At 49.6% G+C, this 12,828-nt stretch overlaps 1 protein-coding gene across 4 annotated transcripts in view; it reads left to right on the forward strand.

Annotated features, from left to right (window-relative positions):
- The window catches only part of LOC149367437 (tRNA:m(4)X modification enzyme TRM13 homolog), a 56,075-nt gene that overhangs the window by 24,175 nt on the left and 19,072 nt on the right, over window positions 1–12,828 (forward strand). For 2 of the 4 annotated variants that reach the window (XM_089555561.1, XM_089555582.1), the window contains 3 exons: window positions 1,687–1,747; window positions 4,265–4,452; window positions 10,872–10,944. In XM_089555561.1, coding sequence (XP_089411687.1) covers window positions 1,687–1,747; window positions 4,265–4,452; window positions 10,872–10,944 — 322 coding nt within the window. The remainder of the gene's footprint in view (window positions 1–1,686; window positions 1,748–4,264; window positions 4,453–10,871; window positions 10,945–12,828) is intronic. The other 2 variants (XM_089555574.1, XM_089555567.1) reach the window with 2 other exon arrangements.

The raw sequence follows: 12,828 nt of genomic DNA on the forward strand, positions 1-12,828 counted from the left end.
CAGACGGATTATGGAGAGCTGTGTGCCAGCGCGGGCCCAAGTACCCATGTTTAGCCGTGCGTGGCAGGGAAAAGGGCATCCTGGTGATTGAGCCGAAGCCAAGCTTTAAAGGGACTATGCAATAAATTAATTGAGATTAATTAAACCACACAAGAGACAGGCATTCCATCACTCGGCACCCCAGCGCAAGAATTGTTGAGCTAGCATCAATAGCAACCAAGTTATAGACAATTAAAAATCATGCTCCTCCTCTACCCCTCAACTCGTACACGCGGGGCACCATAAAAAAATTTAAAAAAACAGCTCTGGGACTGAATACGTCATTCGCTGGCGTTGGATTTGTGACTTGTGCGCTCAGCTCCGACGGGCTGCACCAACTGCTCCGCCATCTCTAGACAGGAAGTTAGCCTGCATCGATGTTGACTTTGGCGGAGCAGTCTTCTTGGATGGCTTCGTGAAAAATGGAATGCGTCTCAAAATGGCGGCTGTCCGGCAAGACGTCTAAGTCTACTCCGGAGTATCGGAACGCATGCTTAGTTTTCAGAACTCTAACCAGCACCACGAACAAGGTTCCGAGATCAGAAAGTTGGCAGACAGAGGTCTGCTTCTCGAAGTGTTGTGCAAGCGTCAGTGTGTATAACTGTCTCCCATCGCTCGGAGGAATTCCTCTGACAATCAGCCCACACCAATCACTCAACGGCATTTGCAGTGTCATCTGACACGATGAGTACCTGAGTGAGAACGAACTGCTGGAAGCACTGAAGGACCCAAATGTTCCTGATGGCTGCCGTATCAAAATAAGATGCGACAACACGGAGACACCCCATTGTTCTCCTCCTCACCTTTGCCTCCAGTGCACTATCCGATTCTGTGGAGGTAGGCTGTACGAAGCTCAAACTCTGGCAGTGCAGACCACGCTGATGCTAGTAATGGCGGAGGTATGCGATGGTTCACAGAGCTGTGCCAAATGTGCTTAATCTCACGACCGTCCCGCTCACTGTCAGACTGAACCACACCTCTGCGTGAACTGTGCCACTCAAGGAAGAAAAGAAATGTGGCAAAAGTAAGGGTAAACACATTGTTGAGGGAAACAGGCAGATTGCAAGCTACTGGGCAGCCTCACAGCCCAGCTCACACACAGTGAGCAGGGCCACAAAGTGGGCTGCGAGGACCTCCAGGTCAGCAGGCCTCGGAAACACTCGTGCACAGACATGCAGCGTATCTGAGGATGCAGTGGACTCCTTGAGTGGCGGGGCTCCTTACAAAAAAAAAGAGAGAGAGAAGGCCCAAATCAGGGCACCTGATGACAAAAGCCTAGTTCTTTCACTGCCCACATAATACACTGGCACTGCAGGAGGCATAAAAGACACACTCACCTGTGGGCTTGTGTTTGCAGAGACACATTTGGGTTCCACACACAGAGACATTCCCAAAAAGTATAAGGTCGGGTGGTGTCTAATTATAGCTGGCGCTGCAGAGTGTGACGTGTGATGTGACTGGCTGGTTATATGAATGTGTGACTTGATGACAGAATAAACCAGTTGGTAGTAGCGTTCCTTTGTGTCTTGTCCTCCTCCCCTGTGGCTGTCGTTTTCCGCGCTGTCTTCCTGCCAAGCGAAAGTGTGTACGAGGCCCTCTCGGCCTGCCTCTGCGGATGCAAGTGTCCTTTTCTTCTTCCCTGTGCAGACTTTGCCTTGCGGTGCCTGGTGGAGACGGCTGCAGACGCCAGCAGCAGCAGGGCACAGGCGTGAGCGTGTTTCACTCATCCCTACACCACCTGCGGAACTTGTATGCGCAGCTAGCGACTGCCACACACATTCTCCCACTGCATTCTCTTGGGCCGACCGACAGGATGTGCTAAGCGTCTCTCCCTTTTCCTCTTCTCGGCGACTGTAATTTTCCGCCAATTAAGGGGTGATGTAGGGATCTGGTCTCAAAAATCAAGAAAAAAGTCGATTTTTGAAAAGTACACTTTTTGGCATCTCCAACACTCTTTCTATATTGTACTGAAACATTTCACCCAAAAATAAACTCTAAGCGCTCCAAATAGATATATTGTTCGGCACCTACACATAGACAGTGTGTGCTGGCTTAGAACTTCCAGGCTTGTTTTCTCGAAAGCTTGTTTTGAGCTCACTAATACCTTGCTTGTGGAAAAGTGTAGCACAGCAATGGGTGCATGGATTTTTACCACGTTTGTTTTGTTGTGATGAGTGATATGTGGTCTGCATCGAGATTTACCATTTAGGCTCACATGTATTTATTACATGGTAATTAGAGCATGATACATTCTAGACATAAAGAGAAGGTGCATATTGTGTCCGTTTAAAAAAAGAGCTGAGAAATTTAAAAACAAAAGAACTAAGAGAGTCTTGATTTGCATCCCACTTCTCAGTAACTATTAAAAGCATTTACAGACCTGTAGTCTGTTTTTGTTTTGTCATGCTAGGCTTTCCACAAGCAAGCAACATGGGGACAACACATAAACAATGATACAAGGGAACCTACAGAAGCTGTCATTGTGAAACTCGATATCTGATTGTTTGATGCTGTTCTAAGCCAGTCTGCCAAATTTCATCACACCAAGTCAAAAAATAGAAAAGTTGCCTGTGATCCCCTCATTCCCCCTTAACTGGTGCAATGAATTACATGTGATGGTTCATCACCTTCCATCAACCTATGCGTGGATTTTAACCCAAAGCAGCTTGTGCCTACCCAACATTCAGCCACCTTATTCTGACCACTGCGCCTCGTTTAATCCGTCCAATAACATTCTTACATACACTGAGTGACCAGTCACTTCGACAATGAAGCCTTTATATATCTACTAAGAAATGATCGAAATTCATTTGCGATTGTAGAAATGCTGAATTCATTGCAATAAACAGTGAGGTGGAAAAATTCATGGCTGACTGCATTCCAAGTTGTAACACCCGATCCATCAAACAGGATTGGTCTTTATTCAAAGGAAAAGTTGCTGCACTAATTACTGAGCACATTCCTCAAAGACTTATTCGGTTGAATTCTAACGCTCCGTGGTTTAATGCACAGTTGAAGCATTTGCTCAACAAAAAGAAAACACTATTAGCTGTGGTAATGTTGCACAGACGTGTGATCGTTGGGAAGCGTACTCTACTGCCAGTACTGCATATAAGGAGGCCATCAGTGAAACTAAAGATGAGTTTTACCAGCGACCCTTACGATCCCTCCTTAAAAATGATCCGAAAAAACTTTGCAATCTGGTTGGTAGTAACAAAGCTAATACTGTACTCCTTTACGGTCAGGGAAATAACCCTGTAAGCAACCATGACTGCTGCAATAGTCTCAGTGAGGTATTTGCCTCTCAGGTGTAGCCTATATCAAACGCGACTGACTGAATTCAGAACGAGTGGTTCTTGCCTCCTGGCTACATCCTGTTGAAGGGTGTTTTTTTGACGGGCATGGATTGCATTAGGCAGGCCTAATCACCATGCATCTTGGAAGAAGAGAAGGAATGGGCTTGGGCGTAATGGTCAGGTGGTTGTAAGGGAAGGCAAGCGTAGTGGCAGAGAGTTGGGTGGGATTAAGAAATCTGTGGGGATGCGGTTTTTCCTGCTGAGTTTGGTTAAGGTGGTTGCTGCAATCAAAGGTGTAGAAGGGGCAGCGGCATACCACCCTTCCCTAGGATGTCCCACCTGGCCTCCTGTCGGTGGCCTGGCTCTTTTTCGCCAGGAACTTTTTTGATTGATCTGGGGGTGGTATTTTGCTATATTTGTTTCTCTCTAATTTATTAGCCAGTTTCTTGGGTGTTTCTTTTTTTGCCATTGCACCAATTTATTTGTTTACTCTATCACTAGTTGTTTGAGAATGGATGCACCTGAATAAGGGAGGCTGGGGTGTGGTCTCCCACCGAGGTTGGCTCAAGGGCGTCTTTCTCTCCCATTCGCCCACACTGGCTGCATGAGTTCCATGCTGTGGAGTGGTATGCCAGCATAGACGAGAGAATATCTGCTCATATAGTCTGACTGCCTGTCACGCTGGTTACTTGGGATGTGTTCCAAGAAACAGGTTGGAATGAGTGCAAGGCGCCACGGCCTGTCTTAGCATCAGTGCAGACTGTTCATCCCCCTATGCACCATTGCACTGGCAGTGCCTCTAATTGGCTGTGGCTGGAGGAGATGGCATGGCTGCAGTGATTAGGCTGCCCTCTCGTAGCGTCATTCTGGTGTCATAGTTGCTCTAATCATCTTCCAGATAACCCTGTCCCACCATGGTGTGCACCCAGGTTGGTACCAAGTGCTGTCTTCTCCTGCAGCTTGCGGGGTGTGCTGATGGCCACATGCTGCCACCACCGGTGCCGGTGGGACTCCTTTGTGGGCCGGCCCTTCCTGGAGTCCCTGGGCCTGGACCGGACGGACTTCGGGCTGCTCACCTGCCTCGCAGGATGGGCCACCTGCACGGCCAGGGGTGAGGGTAATTCACTCATTTACATCTCAGCTCAGAGGCTGCCACAGGAGAGGGCAGAATACTAGCATGGGGACTTAAATGAAGAATAAACGACACAAAAGGGGGGCAATACCGTATAAACACGTGTATGGGCCGCAGCCTGTTTTCCTAAAGGGAATGTTAAAAAAAAAAATCTGTGGCTTAGCTAGGTTAAGCCCGGTAATTGCGAAAGCAATATCCGTACCTACGCCATGGTACAGCTGGTAGTGTAGCTGGTGGTGGTGCTTGTGGTTAGACTTGTGGTGATGCATCGGTTATACAATCCAATTTAATCCAATGCAAACCAATCCAATCTCATCCAATCCAATAAAATCCATTCCAATCCACTCCTATCTAATCCAATGTAGTCTATTCTAATCTAATGTAATCTAATCTAGTCCAGTCCAATACAATCCAATCTAATTTAATCCAGTGTAATGCAATCAAGGTCAAGTGAAGGTCAATGGTGGTCGCCGCGGCGCGATGGTGGTCTCCGGCCGCGGCACGCAAAGGCGTGAAAGTGCAAGTAGTATTGCTTTCGCAATAAAATAAATCCTTGTAAGGGCCACACCCACACTTTCCATGACCGTAGTGTGAATAGCCTACTAAATGTGGCCTCCGCAATCAGCTCTGGCTGTGAGCAACGGTGTGCATGATCGCAGACGCCACGCACATGCACACGAGCCTCCAAGTGCCATCCATGGATGGGCCCGAGGCTGCAATCATCATCAACTTTCTTTCTCCGCCGCGACCTCCCACTATCCACATTGGCATCAGTTTCGCCAGCTCCAGCCTTTTTTGGCTGTTAGCACGTTCACCGTGTTTGCCATAGTAGTTGTGGTGGCTGTGGCTTTCGCGTGCTGCTGCCGAGTGTTGCTATTTTAGCACGATGGGCAAGCACCTTAATAGGGAACCCAAGCTCAAGTTTGGGAGCGTGACGCCAGCGCCGCAGCAGCGAACCGTGGAAAGTCAGTGTGCCGCCGGAGCAGACGCTCAGCTAGCTTTTTGTGCACATGCAACGGGAGAGTTGCGCGAGGCGCAATCTTTGCGCTGACAGACGCGGTCTCAGCAGAACAAAAAGGAGGTAGTACGAAGGCCATAATGTAAAAACCAAAGCATATGTACAGGGTGATCCACTCTTGCCGTGAACACGCAATTATGCAGCCGCACTCTTTGGAGTGCCAGTGAGTCTGTCCCTACCACGCACGAAAGTAGTGGCAGACGATGCGCAGGCAAGCTGCTCGCCGCTCGATTTTCCAGCCTTGCGACTGTGCAAGCTGTGAGGCATTCGAGCTTCCGGCAACGATGCCGCCCGAGGACATGCCGAGCAATGAACTGCGCTGCTCCCTGGCTGCCATAGTCGTCCCTAAGCCTAACCATTTCACATTGATGCCGCAGCTGAGGGTGCTTCAGGAGCTGGTCAGCGCTGTAGTAAAGGTGCTACTCACGTCACCGTTTTGCTGCATTCTTTGTCACATAATAAAATAAAGACATAATTGATTTCCGCAACGCCTTCAACAGCGGAGCCAGCAGACAACAGGCAAGCCGCATTGGGCATCAGCAAAGTGGGTATGGGAATAAATTTGCTTGTATTGCAGTGATCACTTCTACCAGCGACTTGGTATTGGTCAACGATCCTAAAAAATGATTCATTTTTGACATTCCTCTACTCCAGGGCTTGGTAGGAACGCGAACAAACAATAGCGCATTTTTGTGATGCTGGCGGGCATACAGGCCAGCCCTGACAAGCGTGCCGCTGTCATCGTGACACTTGTACGGCTGCGGTGCACGTCAAAACCGTCACTACATCCTCCTGGTCGTTATCGTGCATTGCGAATAGCACTGAGCGCAAGTGCAGGAGATGCGGTCAAAGTGGACGAAATTCTCAAAAGTGCGGGAACACCGATATTCTGGAGAGTTTTTGCGTCAAACGAGAAGGTGACCCGAAGGTCGCGCTTGCAAGTGTGAACAATGGTGTTGTTGCGCCTGGTCACATGCCCTTTCAACTCACAAGTAAGTGGATGATCACCCTGTGCATCGGATGCTACAACCGACCACTACGACCAACAAGTGCCTCGCTTTATTTCGCAGAGCTGATAGTGCTTCACATATTTGGAGCATATAATTGTACATGTGCACTCATCTCTAGGTGCATGTCGTACAGCACGACGTTATTTCTGACCTGAGGAACGCATTTTACTCTCAAATGGGCCTCCTCATCATTGATCGTCTGCTCCTCACAGTAGATGCGACTAATCAGCTTCTGCCCTTCAATTAAGTTTGCATTGCAGGACTGCGCGTCTGTCTGAACGCTCTTCTTCAGGCCACAATGCAGGCGATACATCGTGACAGCACAGGCGCGTGCACGTGCAAGAAAGAGCACGTGCAAGGAAGCGTGGTGAAACAACACGCTCAGCGATCAACGTCCCAGTTCTTACTTTTCTTCCGTAGATGGCGCTGCACATCAGGTGGAGCAGTGCCACCCTGCAATGCTTTGGGAGCCTATACAGTGGAACCTCGATTATACGTCCCCTGGTCATGCGACGACCCGCATTTCACGACGAATTTGTGCGGTCCCGGCAAAACCCCCATAGAGACAATGCATTAAAAACCTCGGTTATACGACGCAAATTTTAGAAGGACCCCGCTTCGTACGACATCTGGCTCGTACCGTCCGTCAAAAAAGGTCGTCAGCAAACGCAGGCCGGGATGTACCGTATTTTCACGATTCTAAGCACCCCCCCCCCCCCCCCCCCCCCATTTTCGGAAAAAAATTTCCGAAAAAAAACTTTGCATGGGAATCTAAGCACCCCTTTTTTGCGCGGAAGAGAGCGTTGCCGAGGCCGCCAAGTGCACTTGCTCTCTTTTTCGTCGAGCCTGTGCAGTCGGAGTCCCGAGGAGGCGCGGCCTGCGCATTGTTGTGACTGAAAAAAGGATGAAAGGAAATTGCACGGGCCTGCCTACTGGCTCGAGCCAAGCCACCACCGCTGCCAAGTGCAGATAGAGGAGAGTTAGAAGATCAGAGGAAAGATAAAGAGAAAAGATAAGACGCTTGTCTCAGCAACAAATGCGTCCGCCGGAGCGGACACTGCTGAAAAGAACAGATACTAAGCGGGCTAGGCCGCGCTCGCCCAAGCGAGGACAGCGGCGTCCACGGCGCTTTTTGTGTTGCTGCGTTCGGACACTACAAGACAGATGGTGGCACAGAACTGTCTGCAGCTATTTTTCTTTTGAATGTTTCCTAAATAAAATGTTTTTTCTCGCGCCCGTTTCATCGAGATTTCGCCGCGAAAAGAGGGGCCCGGAAGGGGGGGGGGTCAGTTTAGATTTTTCGAATCTAAGCACCCCCTCTCACTTAGGGCATCGCGTTTGTGAAAAAAAGGGGGTGCTTAGAATTGAGTAAACATGGTAGGCACACTTTAGCTAGTCGATAACCAATTCACCTTAATCTGTCCACCTATCAAGAAAACCGCGCGAGCCGCTGCCCCGCTGCTCACGGCAGCCTCAACGGCCATTTTAGCTTGTTTGTTGAAGACTAGCCCTCTGCCGGCAAAAATGTGCTGCATCTGTGTTCCGAAGAAAAGAAAAAAAAAAAGATGACGATGAAGTTCAGACGTTAAAAAATATCACGCTTGATTTTCGATTATACGACACCCGGATTATACGACGGTTTCGCGCGGTCCCCTGAACGTCGTATAATCCGGGTGTTGTTGGAGACCTAACTCCCGGGGGCTGGGAGTTAGCTGTCGAACACGGCAGCAGGAAATTTGACGTGGCCGAGAAGTGCGTCCGACAATGGTGCAACCAAAAGGATGCATTAAGGAGCACAGGCTGCAAAAAGCGCACTTTCCGAGGCAAGCTGTGCGACTTTCCCGAACTGGAAGAAGAGCTGCTCTGCTGAAGTGCGGAACAGTGGCTACACGTTGGCAGCGGACATGCTGCGTGGTTTCTTATGGGATGAGCATGTACCAGAGCACAGCAGCAGTTACGAGTCTGAATACTATGCGAGTGACGATTGACTGTAGAATAAATGCCGGTCATTTTCTGACTGGTGTGTTCTTACTTAAAAAGAAAAGATTTTCGCACATTGAGTGTATGGGCTGCACCCCGAAAATTGGCCCTTGAATGTGGCAGGAAAAGTGCGGCCCGTGCACGCGTTTGTAGGGTAGTTGGGAATCGAGCCCTTGGGTTGTGAGTCAGCCACTAGACCATTGAGGTTAAGGAGAGAGGCCTCTCGTGGGGTGTCATGCCTGCTAATGACTTGGGTAGAGGTGCTAATTAAGAAAAAGAGCAGGGAATGGCCATTCCCCTGGTTTTACTTGTGCTGATTCCTCGAGGCACCCAGTGAGTAGGTTTTGGTGCGTACTGTTACGGCTCGTGTAGCAGCATCCCACCGCTGTTGTTGCGTCACCCTGGGGGCTCGTCCGGGATGAGGAAAGTTTGGGAAAGGAGAAAACAAGCAGATTTAATGGCACTTTTTTAAGACACTTATTTACATGCTGAAGATGAGAAAAGCAAAGAATCAAAAATTAAGAGTTGATAGCGTTGAGCGTCTGGGTGGGCCTTTTCGGCAGGGCCGAGAGCGTCCGTTCTCACTTAGGGTGCTGGTGAAATACCATAAGGCTCCGCCCCTACACCAGGCAGTGGCCAATTCAACACGACGCACAGTTCGGCACAGCACTGCAAACGGAGGCACCTGTTGCAGAGGTCACGTGTGGGAACTGGCGAGGAGGAAACGCAAGTCCACAACTCCTTCGCACTGTGGTGCAACATTACTGCAGGCTGCACGTGTTCATCGAACACAGGTGTAGCGTAGGCGTGCTGGCACCGCGACTAGCTGGCTCTCTCCGTTTCACGGCGGCTCCTCTCAGACGCGGTTAATCCCTTTTTCCCCTGTCGTCTGTCCATCGTCGGTCGCTTCTCACATGCAAAAAGGGAAGGTCATTCGCACCGGTCCGAGCGTGGGAAGAACTCCACTGGCTACTTCCCAGCTAGTCATCCTTTTTTGGTGGGGTCATCTTGGGGTCAAACGACCTTTCGAAATTGCCACTACTGTTGCCGCCACCGTGATCATCCCGGTCGATGGAATCTGCGCCTTAATATCTCTTCGGCTGGTTTACATCCCGGTCATGACAGTACATACTGTGATAGTGGTTCTTCACCCAATTGTTGCACAACAAGGATTTCTGAAATAAAGCAGCCTTTTAAAGAACGGAAGTGCTTTATATCAGTGTATCACCCAGTGCTCTTTGGGGCCTAAATTGAATGAATAAATAAAATGTGCCATCACAATGCGACGATTGCAGTTTGTTACTACATGTAGGTTAATATGGTCCCCGCTGAAAGAAGAGGATGAAAACTTGGGCGAGTAGGTATTATGGGGGCTATTCTTGTAGTAACGCTCAAAGGGCTAGAAGCAGTTGTCGCTCTCTAGCACCAGCGTGCCAGCCCTAGCAGTCAGAGCTGTGACCCCCAACCCGCGGTGCGGTGAGTCGCAACCACGGCGGGTTCGGGCCAGAGGGGACAAACACGAGTATGCTACTCGGAGGAGCGTTTATTGCTCCCGAGCAATACAGTGCAGCAGCAACAATACAACCGCCGTAACGAGGGCGAGTGTTCCGCTCGCGTACGGGGGTGAAAAGCACAAAGGGCAGAACGCACGCAAAATGTGGGGGAAGAAGGTTCCGCTCACCTCGCGTGGTTCCTCGCTCACGGACCGCGGCGGTCAAGTCACACACGGTGGCCGGGCGATAAGGGCAGCGGTCTCCGTGGCAGATCTCTGATCCATGCGTGTGCACGGCTCCCGCCAGAAGACAAGCGAGCCTCGGGAGAAACGCGTCTTCCTCCCGGGCTGTGGAGAGGAGGTCTCTCCGTTGTGAAAGGGGAAAGAGGGAAAGTCTCCGCTGCGGCGTCGCGGCGGGGCGAGAAAGGAAGCGGAGGTGGCGAGAGTGCCCTCCCTCGCAAAACCTCCCGAATGGCGCGCGCATAGCATCGCGTGATAATTACGCGCGGCTGTTACAATGGGGCAGGGGATTCATGTGTATCCCCACAGTATACACGTTCATTCTGGGTGGAAAAACAGTGCGAAAGGGACGGAAGACAAAGAAGGCAAAGGGACGGAAGAGACGGAGGACAAAAATGAAGGAAACCACATGGACGAGTATGGTTTCCTTCATCTTTGTCTTTCGTCCCTTTTGCACTGTTTTTCCACCCAGAATGAAAGAAGAGGAATCGAACATATCTGCCTCTCAGGCTTTAGCATCTCTCTCCCAGTCCCCCTTTCCTTCTTAGTTGCTTTGGGACGTTAAACCGCACCAGGGCCTTATTCACTTGACTATGCCATCTTGGGGGGCGCTGTGCGGGTGGATCAGCAAAGGCTGATCCAAGTATGCTCTCCTCTTTTGCAGAAGCTGGTGGAGCAGCAGCAGTCGTCAATGGTGACCACTGTCCTTCCCAGGAGCCGAGTGCCGCCATCAACAGGTATGTTGAGAAGCATCGGAGGGCCACCTGTAGTGTTTTGAAAACAGCACACAACTGATTTGCACTTGTGCTATAATCAAGTCCCCTCATTTTTCTGCGTGTACTTCGCCTTTTTTACTCTGTACCCATGAACGCCGCTCGCCGCTGTAGCAGTATTTGCGAACGTCATAAAGCGGGAGTCATGTTAACCATAAAGTAAAGTGGCTAACTAAATTCACATACCCCCCCCCCCCCCCTCTCCTCTCCACGATGGCTCAGTGGCTTTGGATGCTGATCCCAAGGTTGCGGGCTCAGTCTAGGCCGCAGTAGCCATACTTGATGGAGGTGAAACACACAATCACCCCTGTGCTGTGTCAGCGCAGGTTAGGGAACCCCAGGTGGCCTAAATTAATCTGGAGCCCTCCATTTTGGCTTCCCGCATGGTCTAATTCGGTTCAGAGTGTTAGAACCCCACAATTTATTTATTTAGTATTTATTTATTTAGTAAGGAACCCACAGTGCCGTGGCATTACAGTGGGGGGGGGGGGGGCAATGCACAAAAAAGAAGCACACATGACACCTCCGCTCACAGGCAGAGTTACAAGCATGAAGCGTTCGCCATGTACATCTCACTTCAAAAGAACACATCACAATCGCATCACATCATTAAAGAACGAAAGAACGCATCATTTGATGTCACACTCACAACATCGCTCAATAGTCTGTTCCATTCTCTAATGGTTTTCAGAAAAAAAGACATTTTAAACAATTCAGTTTTTGCCGCGAATTCGCGGACTTTAAAAACATGGTCAACACGGTTGGATCTATAAAAAGGCTCCTGCACATACCTTTCGCGTTCAACCCGAACAGTTGAATAATGAACAGCATGAAATAGCTTCAGACGCAACTTCTTTCGGCGCGTGTCAAGCAATTCCCAGTTGAGTGCATCCTTCGAACGCGATGCACTGTAACGAGCCCCGCCTGTGCCAGACACAAAACGAGAGGCAATGTTCTGCACCTTATCTTTATCTCTAGCAGTAGGCGGGTCCCAGACAGTGCACGCGTAGTCCAGAACCGACCTGACATAAGTCTTGAATAAAATGTCACGACATGACAGTGGAAAAGTGCTTGCATTTCGGCGAAGAAATCCCAAGTTTCTGCATGCTTTAGCAGAGATATAATCAATGTGATGGTGCCAGCTCAAATCAGGAGTAAAATAAACGCCTAGATATTTAAATTCGAATACCTGTTCTAACACTGTGTTCCTAATAACATATGAATACACATCAGGGTTTTTCTTTCTTGTAAACTTCATATGGACAGTCTTCGACAAATTCAAATTCATATTCCATTTAACGCATCATTCTGAGATTCTGTTCAAATCTTCTTGGAACATTTCAACATCTCGATCACTAGTGACAACACTATAAAGAATGCACAGTAGTCTGCTGCTTAACTATTGCAGTCTGTATTTGCACATCTGTGGCGGCCCTGCGCTTCATTGGGTTTCACAAATGAACTGCGATGCCACGACACACAAGCCCTGGAGCTGGGCTACACCGTTAGGAAGAAGAAGAGCATTTCGGTGCAGACGTACAGAACACTGTAGCAGATGTCCCAGGTTTTGATTGTGGGGCAAAGGTCAACGCATGCATAGAAACTATTTTCCCTGAGAACACGCAGCACAGGCCCTCTCGGCTGCATAATTCTCCGCTAGGCATGTGCGGACGGTGTCATCCTCGAGGAAGGATGAAGTGGAATATGCCTTTCTGGTCACCACACACGTGGACCGCCTGGTTGCCTTCTCCGGAATGGTGGGCCGAGTGACCGGACTACTGATCTGTGATGCAAGCAAAATGCGCTGGCGCTGCTGTCGCCTGTTCGGGGTAACGGCTGGGGGTAGGG

This window comes from Amblyomma mixtum, chromosome 1, assembly GCF_055824585.1.
Source record: "Amblyomma mixtum isolate Tamu chromosome 1, ASM5582458v1, whole genome shotgun sequence".
Classification (NCBI taxonomy): Eukaryota; Metazoa; Arthropoda; class Arachnida; order Ixodida; family Ixodidae; genus Amblyomma; species Amblyomma mixtum.